Source organism: Eublepharis macularius, chromosome 6 (genome assembly GCF_028583425.1).
Source record: "Eublepharis macularius isolate TG4126 chromosome 6, MPM_Emac_v1.0, whole genome shotgun sequence".
In the NCBI taxonomy this organism is placed as follows: Eukaryota; Metazoa; Chordata; class Lepidosauria; order Squamata; family Eublepharidae; genus Eublepharis; species Eublepharis macularius.
The window spans coordinates 18169050-18196837 of NC_072795.1; the positions used below are offsets into that span (position 1 = coordinate 18169050).

At 43.2% G+C, this 27788-nt stretch overlaps 1 protein-coding gene across 3 annotated transcripts in view; it reads left to right on the plus strand.

Annotated features, from left to right (window-relative positions):
* Positions 1-27586, plus strand: part of TBL1XR1 (TBL1X/Y related 1) — a 235943-nt gene extending 208357 nt beyond the window's left edge. For all 3 annotated transcript variants that reach the window (XM_054982607.1, XM_054982608.1, XM_054982609.1), the window contains 11 exons: positions 3403-3535; positions 5268-5409; positions 6736-6799; positions 6910-7007; positions 8889-8949; positions 10141-10262; positions 11077-11151; positions 13456-13583; positions 14945-15110; positions 16910-17011; positions 20447-27586. In XM_054982607.1, the coding sequence (XP_054838582.1) occupies positions 3403-3535; positions 5268-5409; positions 6736-6799; positions 6910-7007; positions 8889-8949; positions 10141-10262; positions 11077-11151; positions 13456-13583; positions 14945-15110; positions 16910-17011; positions 20447-20473 (1118 nt within the window). In that variant the 3' untranslated portion in view covers positions 20474-27586. The remainder of the gene's footprint in view (positions 1-3402; positions 3536-5267; positions 5410-6735; positions 6800-6909; positions 7008-8888; positions 8950-10140; positions 10263-11076; positions 11152-13455; positions 13584-14944; positions 15111-16909; positions 17012-20446) is intronic.
* Positions 27587-27788: the final 202 nt, after the last annotated feature.

Genomic DNA, 27788 nt, shown 5'->3' on the forward strand with positions numbered 1-27788 from the left:
CCCATTAAAATCCCTGCTCTGCCGTGGAAGCTCGCTGGGTAACCTTGGGCCAGTCTCAGGCTAACCTACCTCATAGGATTGTGGTGAAGATAAAGTGTGAAGGACTGGACTTTGCTTGCTCTATGGCGAGCATTAAGCATTCTGAACATGCTCATGCACATGACTTTGCGAATTCCAGGTTTCAGCCCTGATGTTAAACATAAACCCTACAGTTGTACCCTGGCACAAATAAAACTGGATAGGGTCAGTAAAACTGGCTAACAGTTGAACTTGCCAGTGTGGGGTTCTAGCAGGAATCTGGGTTAAATATGCCCTTTAAAATAAATGAATAAATAAATGTTTATTCCCGCAAAGGAGAAAGAGAAAGGATTGTCCTGGATGTCATCTACACACAAGACAAAGTTCACAGGTTTAATCAGACATAACACAATTACACATGAGTTGTGGATTCTGCTTAATTCCTGCGTGTGCAGAGACTGATTAGGATTGGATCTGTGATGTGTGTGTAGAGGGTCCTTCAGCCCCCCCCCCCAATTCCAGAGGAGTGAGTGCTTTTTGGGTAAGGACACGTGTGGGTTTCCCCAGCAAGCCCAATAGCAGGCCTTGAATCCGCCCATGTGATTGTGTTATGTCTGTCACAGGGAGGGCCCCATCGACACAGCCAGTGTACTCTGCGATGTGTGGAGCAGCTCATAACCAGGAGGTAGCAGTGTTGTGACAACGCAGGGGAAATTTTGTTAAAATGAGGAGCTGCATGTAATGTGGAGTCAATTTGGGTTTGAGGACCTTGGTGTTAGGTTAATCTTTCATCCACGTCATGGTTTAGTGTCGTGGGTAAGAGTGGCAGAACTCTAATCTGGAGAACGGGGTTTGATTCCCCACTCCTCTGCGTGAAGCCAGCTGGGTAATCTTGGGTCAGCCACAGCTCTTCCAGAGCTCTCTCAGCTCCACCCACCCCACAGGGTGATTGTCGTAAAGGTAATAATAGCACACTATGTAAACAGCTCTGAGTGGGTGTTACATTGTCCTGTAGGGTGGTATATAAATAGAATGTTGTTGTTATATGCTCTGGAGGTGGCGGAAAGTGCTGACTTACTGCGATCCCTCCTGGGGTTTTCAAGGCAGGAGTTTAACAGAGGTGACTTGCCATTGCCTGTCTCTGCATAGCTATCCTGATTTTCCTTGGAGGTCTCCCATCCAATTACTAACCAAGGCCAACCCCACTTAGCTTCTGACACCTGATGAGATCGGGCTTGTTTGTTTATAGCCCCCCTTTCTCACTGAGATTCAAGGTGGACTGCACAGTGTAGGTCAATATAATCAGCTGGAGGGACATTCAGTAAAGAGTACAATAGGGTAAGGATTGCAGACATTTGAAACCAAGCAAAATTTGGTACAAGGGTGAAAACAGTGATGAAACCCAAAACATAAGCAGCTTTACTACACAACACAGAACTACATATTAGGAGCATACCGACAGCAAGAAACGATACACAGGACTGTACTCAGCAGTCCCTATCCCAGTCCAGCGCATCTCTCTGAACCCTTTCCTTACAGCATAGGCTTATTACCTGTGTAAAAAAGCCCTCCTGAATTCTCCATCTTTGGTAAACAATAATAATAACAGCAATAACATTCGATTTATATACTGTCCTTCAGGACAAAGTAATGCCCACTCAGAACGGTTTACAAAATACGTTGTTATTATTCCCACAAGAATCACCCTGTGAGGTGGGTGGGGCTGAGAGAGCTTTGAGAAGCTGTGACTGACCCAAGGCCACCCAGCTGGCTTCAGGCGGAGGACTGGGGAATCAAACCCGGTTCTCCAGATTAGAGACCTACTGCTCTTAACCTCTACACCAAACAGCAATAGTGGCTGTTAACCATTACACCAAACAGTAGCAGAGGAAAAAATATAGGCAATTGTATTGTACATTTCTGTTTTTCCTTTTCACACCTAATAACAGGATTCACCTACCCTTCAGCTGTATGGCATCTTCTGTCCCCATCCCCCACCTCACCCCAGAACTCCAGTGACCCCGGGGTGTCGTGGATGCTCTGAATGGGTCTGAGAACATGAAATGGCGTACTACTGTTATTTATGTGGGTCTTGACAGGTTAACACTTCATTTTGTGTGTGTGAAAACTCCAGATTTGCACATTCTTTTTATGAAAATGATGCCTTCATTCTTTCCGTGCTTAGATTTGGCAATCCGTTTGCCCTCCCCTTGTTAACTGTGAATTGAAGCTCATGCTGGAGATGCAGTGAGAATGTAATGTTCCAGCCACCCCTACTGGCTGGAAATGCAAATGATTATCCAGCTGTCCCTCTGTCTTTGCAGCAATAAGGGTGTATGTTGCTGCTGAACGCTAGATAGGAATAACTACTTCTCTGTTTCTGCATGCATGCATAAGAGTCTCTCTTGAATGAGTCAGGAGGTATTCGGCGCTTATATCTGACGTGTGTCTCTATTAACTGAAAAACAGATCAACAGACTAATTTAACTCCCCCCCCCCCCCCCCGGCCTTAGTTTAATCCAAGATAAATTTTTGAAGTTGAGAAGTTGGATAGTCCGGCAAGTCGGATTTCATCAGATCCCAGAAGCTAAGCAGGGTCAGCTTTGGTTAGTAATTGGATGGGAGACCTCCAGTGAAGACCAGGGTTGCAGAGAAAGGCAATGGCAAACCACCTCTCTTAGTCTCTTGCCTTGAAAACCCCACCAGGGGTCACCATAAGTCAGATAGGATTTGCCGGCACTATCCGTCAACCAACTTGACTGTGAGTTTTGTTTTATAGATGCCCCATTTTATAGATCTAACATAAACTTCCGTTCAAAATATATGCTACATGCTGCCTTAATTTGTCACAAGTCCACATTACAACTATAACATTCAGGTCAAGGCTGTTTGCCTGATAATTATCTATAACAGGGATAAAGAGAGTTAGTAGTTTATTTGTTTGTTTTGGGTACAGTTTTATATCATATACAGAGAGTGTTGCATACAGGCACCTGTACAAAGATAGCATCTATCCGTTGAAACTGTGGGAAAACCATGTCTCCCCACGTCTGAATCCGTTACTTTATCCAATCTCTGCATTGTTATTCTCTAATCTTAGGTACTGGTTTAGTGGTTTGAGAGCCGATTTACAGCACCAGTCTAGCAAAGATCTTGTCCTGGCTAGTGTTGCCTTAGGACATATGACTTTTGCCTCTGCGGTGTAACAGGGTGCATCAGAGGGTCTGATATTCTTGGGAAGTCAAACAAGGTCAGGGGAAAGGGATTGGTGTGTGCTTTGAGAACACAAGTGTAGAGGATCCTTTTGGGTCCAAGGCTGGAAGTGAGGAATGGGTGTGAAAATAATAAAACATGTGTCTCTTCTTGTTTGCCCCCGTAACACAGATAATCACACAGACATGATGGAAGTAGATGGCGACGTTGAAATCCCTCCTAATAAAGCAGTGGTGCTGCGTGGCCATGAATCCGAAGTATTCATCTGCGCTTGGAACCCCGTTAGCGACCTTCTGGCCTCAGGGTACGTGCCCCACGAAAGCAGTCCAAGATGCCTCTTCATCACTGCAGCTCTGAGGGCTTCCTCAGAAGCTGCGTGGAACATTCCTTTCTGTCTGAGCTGGTGAACGTTAAGCGTGATTGCAGGGAATGCATCTTTTTATTCTGAATGAAAGCCTTTAGAAATGTGTATCCATCTTTCAAGACGCTGCAGTGACTGGCTGTGCCAAAGCAAGGAGAAAGTGTGTCGCCTCCATGGTCACAGGCAAAAACCTGGTCAGTGATAGGGAGGCTTGGAGACTTGGCCATTGCACAGGGCTCAAACGGACATGAATCTAGGCAGATCATGAGAGGGAGGGCAGGAAGCGTTACATCAGTGCTTAGTTCTCATGGCTCCTTCTTACATGCTCAGAGTAAGGCCAATCACCGCTTTGGGGTCAGGAAGCAATTTTCTCCAGGCCAGTTTGGCTAGGGATCCTGATGGTGTTTCGCCATCTTCTGGGCATGGAGCAGGGATCACTGAGGGTGTGGGGAGGGAAGATAGTTGTGAATTTCCAGCATTGTGCAGAGGGTTGGACTAAATGACCCTAGAGATCCCTTCCAACCATATGATTCTATAATAAAGCCCCCATTTTTTCCATCCATGCATAAAATGCAAATTGCAGCCTCAGTTTGCCTCAGAGCAGTGTGGGAAATTTAACGCTTTAAACTTTGCTTATTTTTAATAATTGGAACTGAGTTGTCATCGTCCCCCCATGTTAAAATATGCATTTTTACACTTTAAATGTTAATGCCCAAACTGGAAACCTAGTTTCAATTAACAAGTTAAAGCGGGGAGGGGGCAGTGGGGGCGAGCAGGGGGGTTGAAGAGTTAAACTCTCTTTCCCTGCACAGGCAAATTAAGGCCACACACAGCTGCAGTTTGCATTTTATGAACAGACTGTCATATTCATCTGGTCTGTTTGAGCTCATGGGATAAATCAAGAGGGAGTGTAGCTGTCAGTACATGATTTGCTTGTAGGAAAGGCTGTGAGGTTTCTGATTAGCACACAACGAGAGCAGCAGACTTATTTATGGCAGCCGCCTTCACCATGCCGCTGAGATTTATCTGGCTATTCCATTAAGAGAGCAGTGCCACCCAGCTAACTCCACCACACCCTTCTGGGAGTGCCCACAACTGCTCATTTGACAACTACCCACTTACTTGGCAGTTAAGCTTCTCTGGAAGTTGCTCCACTGTCCTCTGCCTTTGTACCTGCTTAGGAGCAACGCATTTGCTCGATATAGATTCAATTCAAACATTTCCCGTGTGAATCTGTTTTTGTGAGCTGACGTTGCCTTTTTAATTTAAAACTCATTTTGTGTCTCTGATAAACATTTATTTTTTTTGCCATAAAGAAACGTAGCATCCTGGCTTTCTTCCTATAGACACAATCTACTTTGCAGTGGGAAAAGTGACTGGCATGCTGTTTCTAGGGTCATAAAAATAGTTGAATTTTTGTTGGCTAAATTAGGGTCTGTGAAACATTCTAGCTTAGGCAAGGAACTGCCAAAGCCCAATTTTCTGTTTGTTGTACAAGTGTTGATCTCAGTCATGAACAGGAAATCTTAGCCATGTCTTTTATTTGTTCAGGGGACCACTTGTACTTCTCAAGAGGAACTGTACCCTTAAGACTTCTTCTCTTTAGGCTTCGATATTACTAAATAGATGGCTTTTTTTTAAAAAAAAAACCAACCCAGTACTGTTTACTTTGCAGATCGGGAGATTCAACGGCAAGAATATGGAACCTTAGCGAGAACAGTACCAGTGGATCCACGCAATTGGTCCTTCGGCACTGTATACGTGAGGGGGGCCAAGATGTTCCAAGCAACAAAGATGTGACGTCCTTGGATTGGAATGTAAGCAGCAGCTACAAGAGCTCTCAGAGTCCGCTTGTTTTAAGTACTATATTTTATTTATAAAAACCACAGAGGATAGAAATCTACAAAAAGAAAGGAGGGCTCCATCCAAACTTCTCAGATTAGGGGGAGAACTCCAGTAGGTATCAAAAGATTAAGAGAGAGAACTTGAACATACTTTTCCATTCCTTTGCCAAATCCTTACTGTATAAGACTATCTATCTGAGCTGTCTCCAAAGCTTCTGCTTGAAATTCTGATGGGTCATTAATGGTGGAGCTGCAGAGAGGGGGCTGGCTATTTCTGAATTTTCACTTTCAGTTGTGAGTATCCAATTTTAGTTTTGCTGCAGCACCCATCAGTGCACATGGTGATTTAAGACCAGAACTAGATGCCTGATGAAATGTCAGCGTTTTTGTATATCTGGGACACTGTCCAGAAAACTAAGAACGATACTAGCTCAGCATGCCTTCCCAAGAAATCCAACACACAACCCCCTCCTTTGAACGTCAAATAGCTTTTGAAACTCAGTGGACATTAAGAAATGGTTTGTGATACAGGGCTGGAATTTGCCGTTCCAAGAAGAAAACACGCACACACACACACCAGGATTTCTCAGTCAAATTTCCAGCATATGGCCTTGGCCAGCAAAATTGTCAGACTTCGAGGGATGGAAACAGCCAATGGAGAAGATTAAATACCTTTGGAAATAAGTGTCACTTACAGTTGCCCCGATCACCTTGTCTGGATTTCAAGGGTACCAACAAAAAATCAAAAGAAGACAAGCTCAGAAAAGATAAGCTCATCGTTAGGGGCTCCCTTGAGAACCCAAGAATAGCCTTGCATGATCAGACCAAACATACATGCATCCCATTTCCCACAGTGGTTAACCAGACATCTCGGGTGATCCTCACGACGGCCAGAGTTTTACCCTAGCAAGTGGCATTTGGAGGCATACTGCCTCTAAACATGGAAGTTCTGTTAATAGACCCATCATCCTATTGACGAATCCCTCCTTAAGCCACCTAAGTCAGTGGCTATGAGTACAGCCAGTGGTTGCAAATTCCATGAATTTATGACATACTGTATGGAAAAAAGTACTTTCTTATGTCTGTCCTGATACCTATTCTTTGCCCAGAAAAACAGAAATTGTAATGTTCATTGTTGGTGCACGGGGCACCTTCCCTAAGTTTGCAGTAGCTCATAGGAAATGGCACGATTCAGGATATATTTATAGCCAAGAGAGTATTTTCTGTGGAAGTTCTTGCTTGCTCAGTTGGGCGGAGTCTGTGTGATCCTATTACAAGTTTCTACACTGTGCCCCACAGAGTGAAGGTACGCTTCTAGCAACGGGGTCATATGATGGATTCGCAAGGATATGGACTAAAGATGGTGAGTGAAGAATTCACTTTTCTGCACCTCTTGTCACGCGTTCTGTTTTGCACTGTAACATGTTCAGAATTTTTTTTTAAAGTTATTAAACGCTCCCTTTTCGCGTTTAGGTAACCTCGCCAGCACGTTAGGACAACATAAAGGACCTATATTTGCATTAAAATGGAACAAGAAAGGCAATTTCATTTTAAGCGCAGGTGTGGACAAGGTGAGAACACGTTTGGCTTGTTAAAATTCATTGTTGCCAGTTTAATTATGAGGTATCAGGCTGTGATGGGTTTCGTTAGCACCTAAAAGATAGTAAAACCATGAGAAGGCTGTCTGTGTTTAGAAAGAGCCACCTTTCAGGCCGTGAATGTAGCAGGTGATTTATATGCATCACAGACAACAGATGTGATCTCTTAATGCTAGTGGAAATCACAATCCACTCTTGTATAAGAAGAACTGTCAAATGATGAAGTCATAAGAGCAAATGAATGCTCCTGCCTCTGGAGTGACTTAAGACTAAAACATCGCTGAAAACCAGTTATTGTTTATGTATGATTTCTCCTGTTTTCCCTAGGGACCACCCTAAGACATAAAAGGCAAACCGTGTTGCCAGTGACTCACTTCTTATCCCCGCGCATGCACGAAACGTGGGAATAAGAAGTGAGTGGAGGCAAAACGATTTTCCTTCCCATCGCACAGCTGCGGGAAGGCCCGGCACCCTGGTGGCAGCCCTTCCTGCTATCTAGGGGCTTCTCAGCTGAGCAGGGAGAAGGCAGACGAACCACCACTTTCTCCCTGCCCAGCTGATCTGCAGGTGAGGTGGTGGTGGTGGTGGTGGTGGTGGAGCGGTTGCCCGTCCACTACTCAGCTGGGTAGGGAAAAGACTTTCTCTCTGCCCAGCTGATCCGTGGCCCAGCCCAGCGGCCAGCTTCGAGAGCCCATTGTATTTTTTCACAATGAGCTCTGCCATTAGTTTTATATATTTGCACAATTGCAAACCTCAGTTTTGCACCCTTGTTGTAAACTGTACAGTGAGGTTCAGCCAATCGTAACGCTGTAATATATTCATTTTCTTCATTTATATCCCACTTTTCTCCCCAGAGGGTTACCAGAGTGGCTTTTAGTTCTCCCCTCTGGAGGAGAGGAGAATTGTAAGCCACTTAGGGGAGAAGTGCAGTATAAACAACATAAATAAATAGCATGTGTTTGTAAATGTAGGCCTATCCCATTCATTTTTAACTGTATACTTAAAACTAGCATTGCAACATTGGCAGCTTAGCGCTAAGCCCCAGATGCTGGCCCTTTGCCGCTGTAGTTAGTGTCCTATGCTCCATTTGCAGAGGAAGAATACATAGAGAAGTGATCTGGTTCCAAGGAGCTGTGTGGAGCACAGCAATTGCACTAGAGACCATAGCAACGCCCCCCCCCCCCCCACCTCCCAATCCCAGAGCATTGTATTTTCAATTGCTTGTAATGTCTAGTTTGGCTCTAAGTAGCAATTCAGGGAAACCGTAGCAGCCTGTAAATACTTGAAGAGAGATGAGCTAACTAGGTGAACACAATGGAATAAAGGACAACACAAGATTGCTTATTTTTTAATTAGTTCTTAATCAAAGAAAACAATGATAAAGTCTTAAAGAATCATGAAAATTCTTGTTTACTCAGAACAGTGTATTTGTGGATGATACAGAATTGGTTACAGTTGTGATAATTGTGGCACAAATGTGCATAGCATCTGCTTGGAAAAAGAGGACTGTGTTACCGATAATGGATTGGTATAAAAATATGTCACCTTGACCTGGATGGCCCAGGCTAGCCCAATCTTGTCAGATCTTGGAAGCTAAGCAGGGTTGGCCCTGGTTAATATTTGAGTGGGAGACCACCAAGGAAGTTCAGAGTTGCTACTCAGAGGCAGGCAATAGCAAATCATCTCTCTTCATCTCTTCATGATGATGGAAACATGAGAAGTTTGGAGTGTTTTTCTAAAACAATGAGCCTAACCTACCAAAATTATAGAGTTAAAAACGATCTTGGTCTGCCAGATGTGATCATCATGTAAATCCTGCAAGGTTTGTTTTTCTTCCTTCTTTTTCAAATTCAGACCACAATTATCTGGGACGCGCACACCGGAGAAGCTAAGCAGCAGTTTCCTTTCCATTCTGGTATGTGTTTCCTTCGGTTTTTCAAAACAGAGCTGGGACTATTAAAGCAAATGTTTAAGGGGTCTTAGGTCATCCAGATTTTTTTTTTAAAATAAAGGTTTGTTTTCCTCTAACTTAATACTGTGCAAAATACCTTGGCTAGAATAAAGCTGTACTTGGCTTCCCCATCTTTGCTACCTAGCACATATGTTGCATATAATGATGTACTGAATCTTACCATCTGGCCAGGAACTCTTTGTTGTTGTTGTTTTTGGTCCCTTTGGTTACATCTCCAACTTCTCTCATTTACAATCAGCTGCATAGGCTTGCCTTGCCCCTCTCCCTTGACAATCACTATTAGCTAAATGTCTTTGTCTCATTTAAGATACCGTCTCTGCAGCCCCGTGAGCTGTATGGTAGGCTAGGATAAGAAGTTTTTAGGAAAGCAGGCAGGGTCCTTGCCCAGTGTGGCTTGTGGATGGCAGTTGGTTCCCACCTTGAAACATCTGCCGCCAGAGGAGCAGGTAATCTGTGAGCCTCCCTGAGAGGCAGGCCTCATGCCAGGGATGGTAGTAAATGTGGCTGTTTTGGTTGAAGGTAACTGCAGAGGTGGCTCTCCATACAACGTGGAGTGAATACCACTGATATAGTCTATTCCGATGCTTGAACAGAGGTGAAAGGAATAGTTCTATTCTGCACCAACTCTGTTCAGTGGTCTTGGTTTAGTAAACCTACCCCAGGGGTCTGGTTACTGCACCTACTAGTTACCAGGCATTTTACTGTCTTTAAAGTCCAACAATCTGAAGGGTTTCTGGCCTTGACCATTAAGGGCCAGGTCATGCAGTTGGGCTGTTCCGCAGAGCTTGGGTACCTGTTTGCGTGCGCACATCCGAAATGCAAAGAGGGTGATCACACAGAAAGCTAGCAATGCATTCCGTAATCGTGAGGGCTGTTTGCAGGGCTGCCAGGGGGTCAGGAATTGCTGCATCTGTGACTGTCAGATTCACGTCTCACCTTTGTCCATGTCACTGTGAATCCGGGATGGGTCCCACATTTTTTGCATATTGGGGGCGGGGGGGGGGGGAGTACTCTGTGAGCCAGCCTTTTGGTTACCTAGCTGATCCTTTGATATCATTTGCTTATCGCCCCTTGGAGAATGAGGTCTTTTTTCTGACTTGGTTGTGGTTTGTTTGTTTGTTTCCCTGTCCACAGCACCAGCATTAGATGTAGACTGGCAGAGCAACAACACATTTGCCTCCTGTAGCACAGATATGTGTATTCATGTCTGTAAGTTAGGCCAAGATAAGCCCATCAAAACCTTCCAGGGCCACACAGTAAGTCCTTTCTTTCTTTCGTTTGTACTGGTTTGCTCCATTTTCTCACTGCCAGCAACTTGCCTGGAACAAAGTTATGAGACACGACCTAATAGAACCTCTTTCCAGATGTGATAATGCAAACACGTGCCTCTTTGAGTGAACAAACAGCAACTTTGGTTCCTGCGAAGCATCCAGAGTACAGCATGTGTCCATGCTAGTTTTAGAGGAAGGTCTTCTTTGTTGTATGACTTGGCATCCAGGCCCAAATACGTTAGTTAACCCGAGTATGAAGAACCGTAGTCTCAAGCCCAAGTTTTCATCTATCACAGAGTTTAAAGGCAGCTCATGTGAGGTCTGTTCCAGCCCCCTGCAATTGGTGCTAGAGTCCATTAGATGAAATGGAGACCTGGCATTTCCTTGGGGCACAAGATGAGTGGGGGAAGGTGAAAGCATCATGTGCTGTACATTTGTTTTGTTGGCAGCTGCAGTGGCACAGCCTGTGCGCTCTCATTATGCAAACATGGTGGCATTAAGAGGGTAGTCTTGTCAGCTCTAATGGTGGGGGCTCTTGGCTAGAGGCGTATATGTTTCCCGATGATCTTGACCTACAGCTGTATCCTTACTGGACCTACAATGATCAGGCCCAATGGAGCGATTCGACATCAGCTTCCACCCAGGCGCTAACTCAAATGTTCCAGTGTAATTTTGTTTTGTTTTCTGCACTGCGACTTTCAGTTAAGCCTTGTCGCCTTCGCCCTGAGAGAGCCCCCACCCTCCTTTACCTTGTTAAGGAAACGGAGATGTCAGCTTCACTCTCCCTCTTCAATTTCAGAATGAAGTAAACGCAATCAAATGGGATCCCACTGGTAATCTTCTGGCATCTTGTTCTGACGACATGACTTTGAAGGTAATTGTTCAGTGCGGGGTGGTTATCGGCGGCGATAAATGTTTTATGCTGTGCTTTCTCGGCCATGTCTGTAGTTAGTAGGAATCAATACATAACTTGTAACCCAGAAGAAGTCATGAAACATTTGGTGTGCTGGAATTTCGAAACACAAGCTGCCCATCCCGATAATACTATTGTTCTTCTTCTTCAGTGAAATCAAGCTTAGTGGCACTTAACAGAGCATTGGTGGTGCTGGATCAGTTTTGTCCTTCAAGTCTATCACCATCGCTGACTATATAAATGGTCCCATTCTCTGTAGCTTGCCCCCCAGCTTTATAGTCACAACTACAATAATAATAATAATAACAATCTGCATATATACCACTCTTCTAGACAGATTAATGCCCCACTCAGAGTGGTAAACAAAATCAGTGTTGTTATTATCCCCACCATACACTGGGGAGCTGGGGCTGGGAGGAGTGGCTTACCCAAGGGTACCTACTGAGCTCATTGTGGGATTCAAACCAGTAGAGTGCTTATTCGCAGCCTAGCTACTTAAACACTATGCTACAACCGTTGTCTTTTGACTAAATAATTCTGAGTGGGCATCTTCCCCGTGGCTTTTGCTTCATTTTATATAAATCCATTGATGCAAGTCACCAAGCTCTGTCAGTGAATTCCATTACCTGATTACATGAGCCTGAGGGGGCTCTTCTGTTTGTTTGTTCTGGCCCCTACTGTCAATAGGTTGAACCAACTCACTTTGCCTTCTTGAGTTTGGAAAGCACTTAACATGATAAGATGGACTCCCCTTCACTTCTCCACAACTGAGGCAGACTTTCTCGCCAAAATCCAAGTTCATTTGCTATGGCTGAGCAGCCCCAAGAAGCGTGTCTCTGTTTATAGTTGTAAAGTTCTTTTTATCCCTCCCTAATAAGCTGTTACATTTTTGGGTTTTTTTTAGCCCAGAAACTTGATAGGGAAAAAGCAGGTATCTTCTTCATCTTTGTATGAAATGGCACTAGAGGCTAAATAACTCTAAAAAGAAACAGCAACTTTAGTGAACAGGCAGGGATGGAATATGAGCAAACAGGATGAAATTGCTGGGGTAAAATTTGTTGGTAGAATAGAACACTTGAAAAGTAACAGGCACAATAGTTTTCTGGAAGCTTAGTTTCAATGTTTACAATCCTTAAGAGTTAGAGTTGTTTTGTTTAATATTTTGGTTAAAGCAACAATGTTTCTTGACAGGTTTCCCTTTTCAACTCAGGTGTCATGATGTTAGTTCAACACTGTTTTCCCTTTACAACAGACCCAGGATCCTTCTTAAAGCCAAACCTCCTTCTAGAAACTGGCCAGGGATTATTCTTCGTCACCTAAGATGACATTAACCCTATTCACTTGGCTAGAATGGGAGTCTCCACTTACTACTCACTCACTCTGCCAAAAACACACACCCCAGTTCTACCTTGGCTGTGTGAACAGGTTTCGGCTTGTGTTGCCGTTTATACTTGGAATCCTTAACTAAAAGTCTTCCTTAAGACAAGGTTGTTACAGTTAAGGCAAATGTTTTCTGTTCCCTCGCTTCAGAGGGAAACCTGTCTGACTCTCTTTCTCAGACTCTCATACATGCAACAACTTTAAAAAAACAACACTTGTCAGCACCAGCTGTCATCTTGAGGGCTGGTTCTGATTGGCCAGTCAGAGAGAGGAGGGAGCAGCCTCTCAGTTAAGTTCAGTTCCGTCACACCTGAGCATCAATCCACGTCAAGTTAACCTGGTGGCTCCCAATCATTTTCTTACAGGACATGTCTTCCTGCTACTTAGCCCAGTGGTTCTCAAACTATGGGCCTGGCCACCAAAAATGGGTTGCAGATTATAAGCCAGGAAGGTGGAAGAAGAACATGGTGGGCTGGGAGAGGAGTCTTTAGGAAGCTCGAAAGCATGTTTGGGTTTGCCGTTGCAAAATGTGCGATGGCTGTACAATACTGCTGGTCATTAGCAAACCTGAATGTTTTCAAAAAGAAAAAAAATTCGAATAGAAAAAAATGTTCATCGTTATTTCTTTATTGGCATATTCCATCTAGTGCATGAAACAAGTGCCTGTTAAGGAAATGCTGCCATCTTTTCTTGGTGGAAAGAAGAGAATCGGTGTGTCTCTAGGGAACACCTTCATTTGTAATTTGTGAAATACATTTATAACCCAACTTTCTTACATGGAATTCAAAGATGTCCTTGTGGTGTCCCATCTAGGCAGTGACCAGTTTTCAGCCTTGTGTCCTTTCAGGCCATAATTGCTATGTATTTCTTTTTGTCCTTTCCTAGATCTGGAGTATGAAACAAGATAGTTGTGTCCACGATCTACAAGCACACAACAAAGAAATTTATACTATCAAGTGGAGTCCAACAGGTCCAGGAACAAACAACCCAAACGCCAATCTTATGTTAGCAAGGTAACAGTAAATCAGGCGTCTGCATAAGGAGAAGCAAAGGAACCTGTTATTTTGCTCATTTCTCTCTCTCTCAGCTTGTCTTCAGGGCCCTTACTCAGAAGTTGTATGCTGCAAGCGAAATGCCCTTCTTCTCCCTTTGAATACGGGGGATGCCCCAGGGCAAGAGATCCTGGCAGCTTCCTGCAAACGCTGTCAAGCACAAGGAACCCCTGTGCACATACACACAGATAATAACGAAAGTGTGGTCTATAGAGAACTAAACCATACAATGCCCAATCAGCTGCAGAAGTAGCCTCTGTTTTTGTTATGCCCTCTCGTCTTTTCTCTCTCGGTTAGCGTGTACGAAGTTCCTCTTCCTTTGGGATGCCCAGTTGCGCTTGTACTCTGAGGCAGCGCCTGCTGAAATTCAAGGGCCGGGGTGGGGGAGGAGACACGTTTTCATGGGATCTACAGGGATGCTTCATGTAGCTCCTCGTCACAACTACTAGAAGCAGAAAAAAATTACAATATGTATTAGAATATATTTGAATATATTAGAATATATTAGAACAATATGAACATAGAATATATGTATTAGAATAAAAAGAGCCCCGTGGCGCAGAGTGGTAAGCTGCAGTACTGCAGCCCAAGCTCTGCTCAGGACCTGAGTTCCATCCTTTCGGAAGCCAGGTTCAGGTAGCCGGCTCAAGGTTGACTCAGCCTTCCATCCTTCCAAGGTCAGTCAAATGAGCACCCAGTTTCCTGGGGGTAAAGTGTAGATGACTGGGGAAGGCAATGGCAAACCACCCCATAACAAAGTCTGCCAAGAAAACGTCATGATGCGATGTCCCTCCATGGGTGCTTGCAGAGGGGACTTACCTTTACCTGTTAGGATATAAACTGCAGGTTACAGTAGTAGAACAAGTTGTGCAAATAGGTTTCATGTGCGTAACAGTCCCAGAATCCACCTTTCCTTGGGCAGAGGCCACAGCATGGCTGTGAAAGGTCAGCTTTTTTAAAAGCAGGTTTTCTACTGCCAGCTTCTCTCTTCTCACCCTTTTGTCGTTTGTCCTCTCCTCTTGATTCTCCCACACAGCCTGCTTTGTTTATGAAGCATTGCCCAGAAAGATCTTTCTAAAAACCACTCAGTACGGCTTTTAGCAGCGTTTTCATTGGCACCAAACGGAATGATTTCATTTGGTTCACTACAGCTCTCTCCCCTGTGACTTGGTGGCCTTTCAGGTCCCGCAACACCCAGCATAGGCTTTTTTGGGAAGGCGGGGGAGTCCTCTCTCTTGGGTCAGAGGAAAAGCTGGTAGTTTTTTCCTTTAAGTTAAAAACAAGCTAAACAGGTTTTTTCCTCCCTTTTTTCTCCTTGGCAGTGCATCCTTTGACTCTACGGTTAGGTTATGGGATGTAGATAGAGGGATCTGCATCCACACTTTGACGAAACATCAAGAACCTGTGTACAGTGTAGCTTTCAGCCCTGATGGCAGGTACCTGGCCAGTGGGTCCTTCGACAAATGTGTACACATCTGGAATACGCAGGTAGGCTGGCCTGGGCCAGACAATGGGAAACACTGGGCGATGCTGCGTTTCAATATGCTAATTTACTGACTCAGAAGAATTTTATGAACAGCAATGGAAATAAATGCAACATGCCTATATTGCTTCTTATCCTCCACCCCTGGCAATTCCATCCAGCCCACAGGAGCCCTTATTTGTTTCGTTTGACTTCCTCATAACGTCCTCCATGTGCGGAGGAGATAGGGCACTGCTCTATCTGGGATCGGTGATGGCTGCATTTTTCAGAAGATCTGATTTCACTGGGTAGCAGGAGCTGGGCTTTCTGCAGCTGATGCTTAAGATACATGTAGGGCACTGAAATAGATTAGGTGGGTTGCAGCCCCTGGAGAGAGCCTTCTTGGGTGCGGCACCAAAACTCTGGAACTCTCTCCCCAGGGAGACTCTCCTGTCCCTTTGTGTTGCCATCTTCCACCAGCAGGTGAAAACTTTTCTGTTTCACCTGGCATCCCCTCAGTGACCAATCCTTCTTGACCTTTGCTTTAATTTTTTTTGTTTTTGTGTGGGTAGTTTAGCTTGGTTTTAATGATTTTAATGATGTGTTTTTGTTTGTTTTTAATAGTTTTTAAAACATGTTTTTATTATGTATTTTTTTTTATCTGTTAGCTGCCTTGGTGGCCCTGATGAGGGCCAAAAGGTGGGGTATCAGTTTTGTGAGTAAATGATACAAAATCGGAAGCAGTGAGCTAGTGGCTGGGTTTGGGTGGAGCAGTAAGAACCTAGGAGAGGCAGCAGAACCAATAGTGCCTGAAAAGCCAATGCTTCATCCCAGAACACCTTTTGTGACAAAGAACAGGCTGTCTTATGCTGAGATCCTTCACTGGGTCCTTCACTGGAGGTGCCAGGCATTTCATGAGCTGCAGTGGGCTGCTGGCCAGGCGGATCTCACACTTGGTACTGGTGCTTGCCCTAATGTGAATGGGTGAGAGGCAGCACCACTGACCGTAGCTCAGACATACACTGGGTGGTTTTGCAGCAGTGAGTGCCAGATGCACAGCGAAAGAGATTCCCAAATGACCACCAGGCAAATGTGCTTTAATGATTACAGCCTTCTGCCACACTTTTTATTAATACCTGCAGCCTGCCAGTGGAAAGGAAGAATCATTCTCTCTGAGGTGTCAGTATTCCATATCCAGAATTTAGTTTGGTTTAGGAGGACAGTGAGGGAAGGAGTAATTTTCACCTACCTTCCGAATTCAGACATTCAGAAAATACATGTTATAGTCTTCCCAGGATGTATTGCTTTTGTTTTCTGAATGTTTGAATTAAATTAAAAACCAAGCTAGACACGATGGTGGGAGATCCTTGAATGGATCCACCTGTATTTTTTAATCAGTTAATGGCTGTCGGGAACCTCAATTCAAATTGTCCCCCATGTTATTGCCCCCCATGTGATTTCCCCCCCCCCCCCAAAAAAAAATTCAGAACCCCCTGGAGCTTCTGTTAGTGCTTTGGGAGAAACATAATGGCCCTTGTATGTTGCTTGTATGAGTCTCCCAATAGAAGCCCCAAAGACATCTGAGTTTGGAAGAATGGCTTGCAGGGGCAGGGACTGAAGCTATTGTACTGCAGCCGTGACACAAGACCCCTTCTGCCCCCCAGTTTCTGTTTACCAGTTAAAAATTGATCTCTCCGCATCTAGTTGGATTTAGCTTCTGTTTTGTATATCTCTTTGAAACATCTTCTTACCAAAAAAGCCTAATCAGTGTTTGTTGTCGTCATCGTTATCTTATTGCTTTCTCTTTTTTCTCCTCTTTTTTTAGACGGGTGCTCTAGTCCATAGTTATCGGGGAACAGGAGGCATTTTTGAGGTTTGCTGGAACGCAGCAGGAGACAAAGTTGGAGCAAGCGCTTCAGATGGTTCAGTAAGTAGACCAGAATGGTGTCTCTCGCTTGTTCCTCCTGCAGTGTGGAGAGCCGGGCATGTGTCAGGTGCACTTGGAATTATGTGTCCGCTGGAAGAACTGTTAACGGCGTCACAAATGGGATAGGGCTGCCGTGGGAATGAGCAAACAAGCCAGCCCCTCAGAAGGACGCTTGGTAATCAGGGATGAAAAGGTCATTAATTCATTAGCACCCACCCACTCCCAGGGATCTCCAAAGACACACATTGTTTAAAAAAACTCACGAGCATCATGCTAAAATGTTCTAAATTTCATTGATAAATGTAGCACTTTAGGAAGATAGCTAGATTAACTATCCTTTTGGGGATGTATATTAATTGCTCTATTTAATCTTGTGTATTTAATGTATTGAGTTACTGTTGCCTTGTCGGGGGCGGGGGGGGGGGTTGAGTAGGTAGAAGAATGCCACCAGGCAGTCCCCACTTCCAGTCCAACTCAAGACATTCCTGGAAGCTTGGCACCCTGTACTATTTCTGTATGTTTGCATCAGCCCCGGGGACAAAAAGCTGTCCTCATTTAGTCTTGCCCAGAGAAGGTGGCACCTGTCTCAGGTTGTCATCTCTTTTAAAAGCAAAAACAAGTGTGGAAACATGCCCAGGATTCCAGAACTGCTTTTATCTGATTGCATTTGCATTATGTCAGTGCAGAGAAGACTAGAGGGCAGTAAAACTTGGCTGAGAAAGCCATTACAGAAGTCACAGGGTAATTTATAAAAGTGAACTCTGTGTAATTGTCAGTACCAACAGTCAAACCCTCAAGAAGGAAAGCCATCATTGTCCCAGTTTGTAAACCCTTTGAATATATAGCATTGTCATCTATTCACAGTATGGGCACCATTGCTTGCTATAAATGTTTTTGAGTTTTGTAGCTTCAAACTTTCATCACATCACCTGGCCTGGTTTTGTGGTGCTTTTGTTGCACTTAGTTACAGTGGTCTGGTTCAGCCAATGGGAGATGTAGAAGATGGCCAAGCCCTGATAGCAATGCAAATTTCTCTTGAGAATTCCTCTGTACTGCCAAGTGCTTCCCTTGCTGGTCTCCACTGAAATGCTCTGACTATTCCATCACCATACATCCGAAAGAACGGTGGTTTTAGTCGTGGAGAATTAACGGGATCCTGTTTGGTCACAAATAAATGGACATTAAAAATCACAACACTCTAAAACCAGTGGGGGGACATTTTAATCTTCCAGGACATTCCATTGCTGACCTAAAAGTGGCCGTCCTCAGAGAAACTTCAAGGGGAGATTGCAACGTAAGATTTCTGAACCTGAGTTGAATCACAAGTTCAGAGCAATGGAACCCCTGAGGCTGAATAGAGACATAGGGTCCTTATCTCACAACAGATGCTAATTTCTTCCTAATCAGCTGCTTTGTAACTTTATATCACGAATCATTACTTTGCCTTCAACATTTCCCACCTCCTGACTGGGATATAAAGGGTCAAGGATCTCCACTCCTCCTTGTATCTGAAGAAGGGAGCTTTAATTCTCGAAACCTTATACCCTGAAAATCTTGTTGGTCTCTAATGTAACGGAAGACTTCCAACTGTTCAGATTAAAGATTTTATCTTAAATTCTGAGCAGTGTTTAGAGCTTGAAGTGAGACCTGAAAACAGTTTTAGCTCCTTTTAGAGAAACTGTTTGTCAGCACAAAATAATTTATAGGGTCCTTCTCGCAATACTCGCCCCACCAAGACACAGAGATTCCTCTTAAGAGTTTAATTATTTCTTTTATTAAAATAAACTCTAATCTTGCAAGAGATCAAAATATAAATGCTTATTAAGATAAAACCTACAAAGATGGAACAGGTAAAGGCAACAAGAATTAAGTCTCCAAATATTTTTCAAAATCAATCAGATTTTCTATGAAATGCATTGAAGTTCCCACGACTCGCATTACAAAAGCAAGTTTCTCACCTAGACCTTCACGAGATTTCTTTCAGCCAAAACTCTGATCTGATATCTGGGTTACCTTCTAAGATCTTTTTCATGTGATAGCATAGATAAGCTATGATTGGTTTGAGATTTATTTAATTATTCATATTTTCAATCATGTGACTTTCTACCTAGCCAGAAAGTGACACTCTGTCCAGCTGCAAGATAAGAGATATAAGTCAGTAAAGATGACAGGAAAAGTTAAGTGGGCAGATCATCATTGGTCCATTATACAGTTAGAGAACATTTATTTGATACTGTCCACTATTTTTAATTGGCTGTCAAAAAGATGAAGAAGCACCTGTGAAGTTATACAACATGCTACAAAAAAACTACAGTAGAGTTCACGCAGGGTTCACTACATGCGTATCCCTAAGTATAATGTGCTGTGATCCATATTTCCGTGACGCTAAGACACCACTGGACTCAGATCCTGCTGATTGGTCATAAGGAAGAGAATTCCTCGGCTGCCTTAACTGATGGTAGATTCCAAAACAGGGTTGAGCAATGCCTGCCATCTGCATTTTGTGCACTTGCAGAGAGGGCCTAGATTATGGCCAGAGGTGTTCAGACACATCCAGAAACCCCACAGTATGGTTTAACACACACACACACACAACCTGCCCCAAACCCAGGCAAGCACAAAAGAAGCATTACTTTTTAAATGGGGGAGTTTGGTGGCTATACTGCAGTTTGCATAGCATTGCTAACCACTGAAGACATTGCTCAGGGTTCCCGTAGAAAGGAACAAGCAAGTTCACTCTGGAGCTCCATGGATCTCCATAGTCTGTGTATTATGATATTGACAGATATGTGAGCATTTGAAGCGGCTTTATGCTGAGCAGATTACCCTGCCTAGGACTGACAGTGACTCTCCAGGATCTCGGGCAGAGAAAGTTCTTCCCCCGCTCCAGTTGCCGGAGGTTCTTTAACCGGAGATGTCAAGGACTGGATGCAGGCAGAGCCAGTGTTCTACCACGGAACACACAGGTTCATTTCAAAGTGGCTTCACACAGCCACAGCTTCTCCCCCCAGAACCATGTGGAGATTTGCAGGCAGACTCGGATGGCGCTGTTGTCCCCATCCACAGGTTCCACCTCTGTCTAAAATGGCTTGAAGCCACTGATGAAACTCTCACAAAACTGCCTTAGGTTGTGCTGCACCCTTGGTCTACCAAGGACAGTGCTGTCTGCTCTGACTGGTGGCTGCTCTCTGAGGTGTCAAGCGGAAGTCTTTTCACATCACTGCTTGCTAATCCTTCTCACTGGAGATGCCAAGTATTGAACCTGGGACCTGCTGCACACCAAGCAGATACTAGACCACTGAGCCGCAGCAGCCCCACCGCTCTCTTCTGTAGTATTTATTCAACCCCTTAACAAAGCTGTTTGTAATGGTGGTCCGCTATATTACGCGTAATCTTTCTGACTGGGCGCCTTGTCTTCTTTTCTCCCTTATGCAGGTTTGTGTACTAGACCTCCGGAAATAGCGCTACTAGTTGGAAGCCATGGACCGACTATGAATGTGTACATAGCCAAAATGACTGTTCCCTTGACCCATGTACTGCTATAGTCCCAACTGAACCATGGCCAGTCCACTACAGCCAAACTCGAAAGAATTATATACATATACTGTATATTAAAAAAGCAAATTTTTTTTAACAAAAAGATTACACCCTGAAGAAGATGACAGAGTTTTGTCACAGCTTGTGAAGCCTGTTCACCAAGTGCTGGAATCTGCTGTGTTCCCCCCTTCCCCTCCCCCCATAACATGTAGGCATTTTGGAAATGGAAAAAAAAAACCATCCAGGACAAGAGAGAGAGAGAAACATGACTATACAAGAACAGACCATTCTGTGTACCAAATTGGGGAAAGCGACAAATGTCGGCCATCTTGTTTTCTACTCCCCTATTCCCCTCCACCCTTTCTAATGCTTTGAAAGATTGGATTTGTTTCCTTTGCCTTTTTTTTTTCTCAGTAGGTGATGAGCAGTTTATCATGTACAGGGAAAAATGGACTTGCATACTCCTGCAACCGTAGTTTGTTCATTGCTTTTTAAACCTCTTTCTCTCCTCCCCTCTCCCTACCCCATACAGTTTTTATTAATGCACAAAAGCAAAAGGCGTGAACTGGTTTCTCGGTGGTGGTTCTTTTGATGCAGAATTGAAGGAGGGGAATATTTTTTTTGCAGCAGCAGTTCTTTGAATGCGTTATTTTAAAAATGCAGACATCTGGAGCGCGTTGCGAATGTCGACGCACGGCTTAGTTGGAGAGGGAGGGACAGAAAACGAGGACCCTTTGAAGCATGACATTTCATCTTCCTTTAAACAGTAAGCTGTGTGCGTCGCAGCCTGCAGGGTGGGTGGATTCTTTGTGATGGCAACAGTTCCCCCAAAGCAGTCATTTCTTACGCGAGGCACAGTTCTGTCAAATGGAAACTTTAAAGGAGTCCCAAAAATTGAAAAATAGATTTTATGCAGACGTGGGAAGACTGGATAGCACCATGTCCCGTCCCCCCTATGTCACACCCTCCCTTGATGTTCAGGCATTAAGAGTTTATGTCTGCATAAGGAGACTCGTCTGTATGCTTGGACATATAGAAGGGTTGGTGTACCAGGGGGCACGAGAAACATCAGTTCTCCACAGCACCTGTGCTCCAAACATCAGATGGCTATAATATCAAAGGATTTTAATTTTCTGTTCCTTTGAATCTCTAGAGCTTCAGCAGCGATTCAAGCGTGTGCACTACTGCAAAAAGGAACACAGCAGTGGCGAAGGGGGGAAATCGTTGGGTTCATGTTTAAATTTTCATGCATGAGCTTCCCTGCCGCTGCTCTTAGATGTCTCGTGTGACCAAATTCCAAACTGAAAGGAGTTCCCCCCCCTCTCTTTTCTCCGTACACGAATAACTTTGGTTTGTTTTCGCTAATACTTCCATAAACAGGCAAGAAGTTTAGTCCCTAAAGATCTATTGGAAATGAATCTGGGCAGGTGGAATGTAATGTCTACTCAATAAGGCTTTCATTGGCAGAGTTTCCACTGAACGGTGCCTCTTAGTTTTCAAATGGGGTGGGGGTGGGGTCTGCTTACATCAAAGGACTTGCTTCAAGTTTATTTTAATACTGAGCGATGAAGCTTCTGTAAAACAAAAAAAATGTCTTGCACTAATCTCACCCTGCTGCTCCCGTTGCCTAATTTTTGTATGTGCTTGTGACATTTATTTTTCCTCCCAAATTTAGGGTAAACATTCGCTGCTATTTGTTTATAGGGGAAAAAAACCATGGTCACTACTATATCATGTTTCTTTGTTTCTAATAACAAGTATTGCTCTTCCTTTCTTCACGGCCAGAGCCATCACTGGCAAACAGTTGTTTGCTTCCACCATTATTTTAAAAGAGTACCAGTTAAAGGATCCTTTTTGTAAACGAAAAGTGTGAAGGTGGACTTTGGCCAATATTCTTGTTGTATCACGTTTCTTGCAGCTCTCGATTTTTCTTAAAGGAAGGCTGTCTGGTTTTTAACATTTCACCCAAATGTTACTCAAAAGAGCGATTTTTATATTCAGTAGCTTTGCAGAAGGTTTTATATCACCATTGCAGTGCCAGTGAACTGGTTCACAGATTCCGTTCTTCAGATCTGGGTGTTTTCCTCTCTGTAGTCGGATGCACGCATCGCAAAATACATGGTACTGCCTTGGAAAATAGCAGTCCTGTGTCAAGCTCCTCCTTCAACAACTTCTAATTCAACATTACCTATTTCTGGATGTCATTACAACACACGTTTCCCTGTTTCATGTCATGGCTGTAATGATACCCTGTAAATTGAACTAGACCATGTAGAAGGGAGAAAATGTGACGCAGGACTGCCACTTTCAGCAGCAGTCCCATGTCCTTTCGTAATGTGTAACCTCTATCCTTTTTTATAGCTCACTGTAGATTGAGCTAACCCAGAGAACCCAGATAATCCTTTTCAACCAGGCTAACCTTTCAATACAAATTTCTATTTCCACATCCATGAGGCAAGTCAAATTCAGTCCATAAAGCACGATAACCATTTTAGCCTATTTTTAATATACACACCCCAGTTATTATTAGTGGGGTATTATACTCTTATACAAACCATTGTGAGGAAAACAAAAGGAAGATTCATATCTTATTAGGGCAGTCATCTGTTACGGTTCTGTACCAGCTATTTGTAGGTTTGAGAATAGACTTAAGATGTTCAGGACAATTTCCCTGTGAATTACAATATGTAAGTTCAGTTTCTGGCACTTGAAAAATCTTGCTTTTTATTGCTGGAGGTGCAGGATTGTGACTGACCTCTGTCATTGTTAAAATTTTTAAGAAAAAAGTTTTTAAAAATGTAAAAATAAAATCTGTGCAATAATTTTAAACTGTGCTCCCAGGAATAGACGCAAATGTGTGTTTTGGTGTTTTTTTTTTTTAAGTATATTTAAACAGCGTTTTCTTTCCTTTAGCAACACTTATGTCAATTGCACTGAATTTAAATCTTCAAAAGTCAGAGGCAATTCTTGATAGTACTTTTGTATTTTGATACGGACAGTCTGTTCAGTTTTCTTTTTTCATACATGCTATTGAACAACTGTTTCAGAGGAATCAAAAAAAGGAGAAAAAAAGAGATGGTGTTGAAGTCTTTTGACACAGCTGCAGATATTCCACAGCAACGTTCACACTTCTGGTTTTGCAATTTTTAGCCGCTTTTGTTTTGTGACTTTGTTTCTAGTCATTTAAATAGGATACAGCATGTTAGAAGAGGTTCAGGCTTCCTTGTCACCACATCCTAGGCTTATTCCCCCCTCTGCCCATTCCTGTTGTTATTACTTTAACGTGATTTAGGATCGTCACTTTTATGGGCCAGATCCTCAGCCTCTCTCTTAGGTGAGGTGGGACAGATTCTGAACTCCAGAGTCGAATATGAAATAGGAAGAGGCTTTTTTGCATGAGGCACACATCTAGACTGCGAACCTGCGCTGAGCTCTACGTGGTTAATCTCAGCTGAAGTAATTGGTCTTAGAAGAAGCAGATGCCATTGAGTGCAGGAATGTGATCTTGGGCTTCACCTCAAAGAAGCTGGTTTGCCAGATAAGTTTGCATAACAGCCCCTGCCTCAGCTTAGTAATATAAGCCAGTTTGGGATAGGGGAACCAGTGCAGCTTTTGTGATCTTTTTGAGGAGTGGGGGGCACATGTGAAAAACTAGAGGGGGAAAAACCCCTTCCCCCTGCTTTCGGAAAAGTGGACAGTTTGGACTGCAGCCCTATGGGAGTCCCTTTTGCCACTGTCCTTTAGCAATGTGCCGCAGTGCTGCGCCAGTTCTCATTAGACTTCCTCTCCTTGTTCAGTAGGTGAGGCAAACTACCAGGATAACTCTGAATAAATTTCTCTGGTGCCAAGTTGCTGCATGCAGAAGAGAAACGAGCTGGCAATATTTTCAGTCACCCCTGCGGTCCGCTCGCCACCATTTCTGAACTGCACCATTGTAAAGGAGACATGTTCTTCCCAATCTGGTGTTTTCCTCAAATGTTTGAAAGGACTGGCGGGCAGGAGGGGAAGGCTTAGCTTTCCCTAAGCCCCTTGTTGTTCCTTACAGATGCTTGCATACAATCGCAAGCCCTGGTTTCCCTGGTCAGATGCTGAAAATGGAAGTCAACCCAGCTGGGTAAAAACCAGCCATGGAGACATTTGCAGAGGAGGATTGGATGAGTTTCTGGAGGGCTTAAGGACCCTTTTCACCCACTCTGCGGACGCCGCCAGTTTTTGACATCTTGGCAGATACAAGTTCGGAGATACACATTTTATGTTGTTCTGCATCCTAAAGGTAAAATCCAAGAGCATATTGAAAAGGCCACCATGAATGCAGTTGGGTTTGCATGCCATGGGCCTCTCATTCCAAGAGTCAGATTTTGGTATTCTTTCTTGTGAAGCATTTTCTACTACATGTGAATGGATGGACATTGTTTGCTTTCTGAGCTTGGGAGATTCTTTTTTGCTTCCCCTTGACAAATTCCACTTGAATCCAGGATTCCCTGGACTTGAAAAGTTAACCTTAGTGTATTTGTGTGGATTTTGAAGTAAACATGTTTTATTTTCAATCCTGGCAAATTGTAATTAGCATAGAAACTTTAGACCTGTTTTAAAAATCCAGAATGGATTGACATTTAATGACTTCATGCGAAATGAGTGATAACCACCTTTCCAAATAATTTATTTTCTTCTGATCTGCCCATTTCCACCATCTTGAATTTCTCTGTTCTTGAAAGGAACCCTCTTTTTAAACAAAAACAAATAGCATAAGGAGCGATTAAGTGGCTGTTTGCAATGATGAAGTCACACCAATGAAAGGAAGGAAACACATTACCCTGATGGGAAGGAGTTCTAGATGGTTTGTGTGTAGAAAGGAAGACGGAGAAAGACCGAGAGTATTTCTGCCAAATGAATACGATGATTTCACAGGACAGCCTGAGTGGAGCTTGTTGGAAAACCAGGTTAGGAGTGTTCTGTGGCTTTCGGCCCTGCTGACACTGTGATGCAGACGCATATCAGTGTGGCTGTGGCATTTTTATTTTTTATGCCTGCAGGTGGCTCATACTGCTAATTAGTCAGATCTCCCATGGTTGTCAGTAAGGATGTAACTGTGTTTAAAATTGACTTGTGGCACCTGCTGTCCTAAACACGCTAGAAGATTTGACATTTACAGTGATCGAAGTTTTCTCGGAGATCATTGTGCCTGTTCTTACAGCATTCACGCGCATCGGGCAGTTTGGGAAAACCAGTTGCAGCCGTTCGCATCTGAATAAAACCAATTGAAACTCACTGACTGATTTTTTTTTTTAATTAACATAGATGCAACTGTGGAGACAGACCAAAGAATTGTATTCATGTTAAATTTTCTTTCCTAAGCGCTTTTCTGCGTGGCTTAGATCCAGGCGGGATATTATAGAAGACATCAGTATCTTTAAATTTCCTCTAAGCTCTGGAGCACGAATGGGTAAAAATAGGGATGATTTTATGTGTTTTTTGTTTTGTGGCTGACACATGAGTGCGTTTAAACCCTTTCCTTCATGGAGGAGGGGAGGGATTACATAGAATTGCAAAATGAGCTGCGTTTTTGTTATTTCTTAAATAAAGGGGTAGTCCTCAAAGCATGGTCTTTCTCTGCTCAGAAATCCTGCTGACAATTAATTTCAAAGGGAAATAAACATAGTGGCTGTTTGTCCTTCCCCAAGATATAAGAGAGATCCTTATATTATTAATGCAGCACCATAGTTGACCTTCATTAGAAGCAAATCAATGAACCATAGAAGCAATTTCTCTAGCATGTACTTTTTACAAATTACTTAGGGAATTTGTAGGAAATGAGCTTGTACTTACCCAGAAAAGGGCAGCATTGTGGCACATGGGGACAGAGATGTTAGGGTCAGATGTTTTTTTTAAGGAGATGCATGTATACAATCCTTTCAATGATGCCCACATTTCATCCTATGTGGGATTGTAACTTGTTCCCCTAGTTTTCACTGCCACTAGCAGGAAATGTATGTGTGATGCCATCCGTGGGCTCAGTTGTACAGTAGGTCAGCAAAAGGAGCCCATTTTAGAGGCTTTTGTTTGCTTTTCAGACTTTGTACTTGTGAGTTGCATTGAAGCCACTGTGATCAGAGCCCCTGATTTTAGAGGACAGCAGCAAAGATTGGCCATCAATCAAATTGACCCGTCTTGTACCCGGATGAATTTCCTGCCATTTCTTTTGCTTCTCCAGTTCAAGTTTCCAGTTCTGCCCTATGTGAACTGGCTTTGTTCAATTGCAGCACCCAGAAATGCTTAGAGTCTTGTAAATTTCAGGTATGGATGCAAGAGCGGTTAACTCAACATAGTGACAGAGCCTGAATTCTTGAATCCTTTTCAGTTCCCAATGCTGAGGATAACAGAAATGGAGTATTTTTTAAAATTTCTAGGTTTTGAATGCTTTTTACTTTTTCTTTTCGCCTTTGTGGATAAATTCAGGAAATGGGTCTGCTTCGCTGTTGCTTCTCCTGTGTAATTTTGCAGTTGTTGTTTCTCGACGGGCCGCAGCGAGCAAGTCAGTCACCTGTAATCCAAAAAATAATCTCTCTCACACTCTCTCTTGACATTGTAGTTGTAAAACAGGTTCCAATTTTTGGAGTTGCGAATTTTTTTGGGTCTAATTCTGTGAGCCTACTTATAGCACTGGATTTAAAATGTCTACATCATTTCTTCAGTTATCTATCCAGTTAAATAACAAATGTTGTAAAATGTAAAACCAGCCCATGCAAGTTTTTTTTCTTTTTTACTTGTTCAGAAAAACTTTTTATTGTTCAGTTTTCATGATTTTATTGTCTAAAGAAGACTGATAGATGTTCTATACTGTCCTGGACCCCACTTAATCACACCTTTTATGATGTACTTTGGTTCCACATCAAATGATTTTGTCCTCCAAGCCCTTTTCTTAATCCCTTTCTAGGCACATTTTCTGTTGCGATTTTTCCCTTTGCATTGTATTGCTCTGAAAAGTGTAATTTGAATCAGATCTGAAAGAGGTCCAGAATAAAATATATTTTGATACGATGCTGGCTGTACATATGGTCTTTTAAAATAATTTATTTCTTTATTTTATTTACGTCATTTCACTGAGACTCGAGGTGAATTACATAGTGTGAGTTTAGTACAGTCAGTATCAAGGACATTTCAATTTTTAAAATGCCATATGGTAAAAAATGCAAATTTACAGAGACATAACATTAGCAAAAATCCAATACAGAGTTGAAGA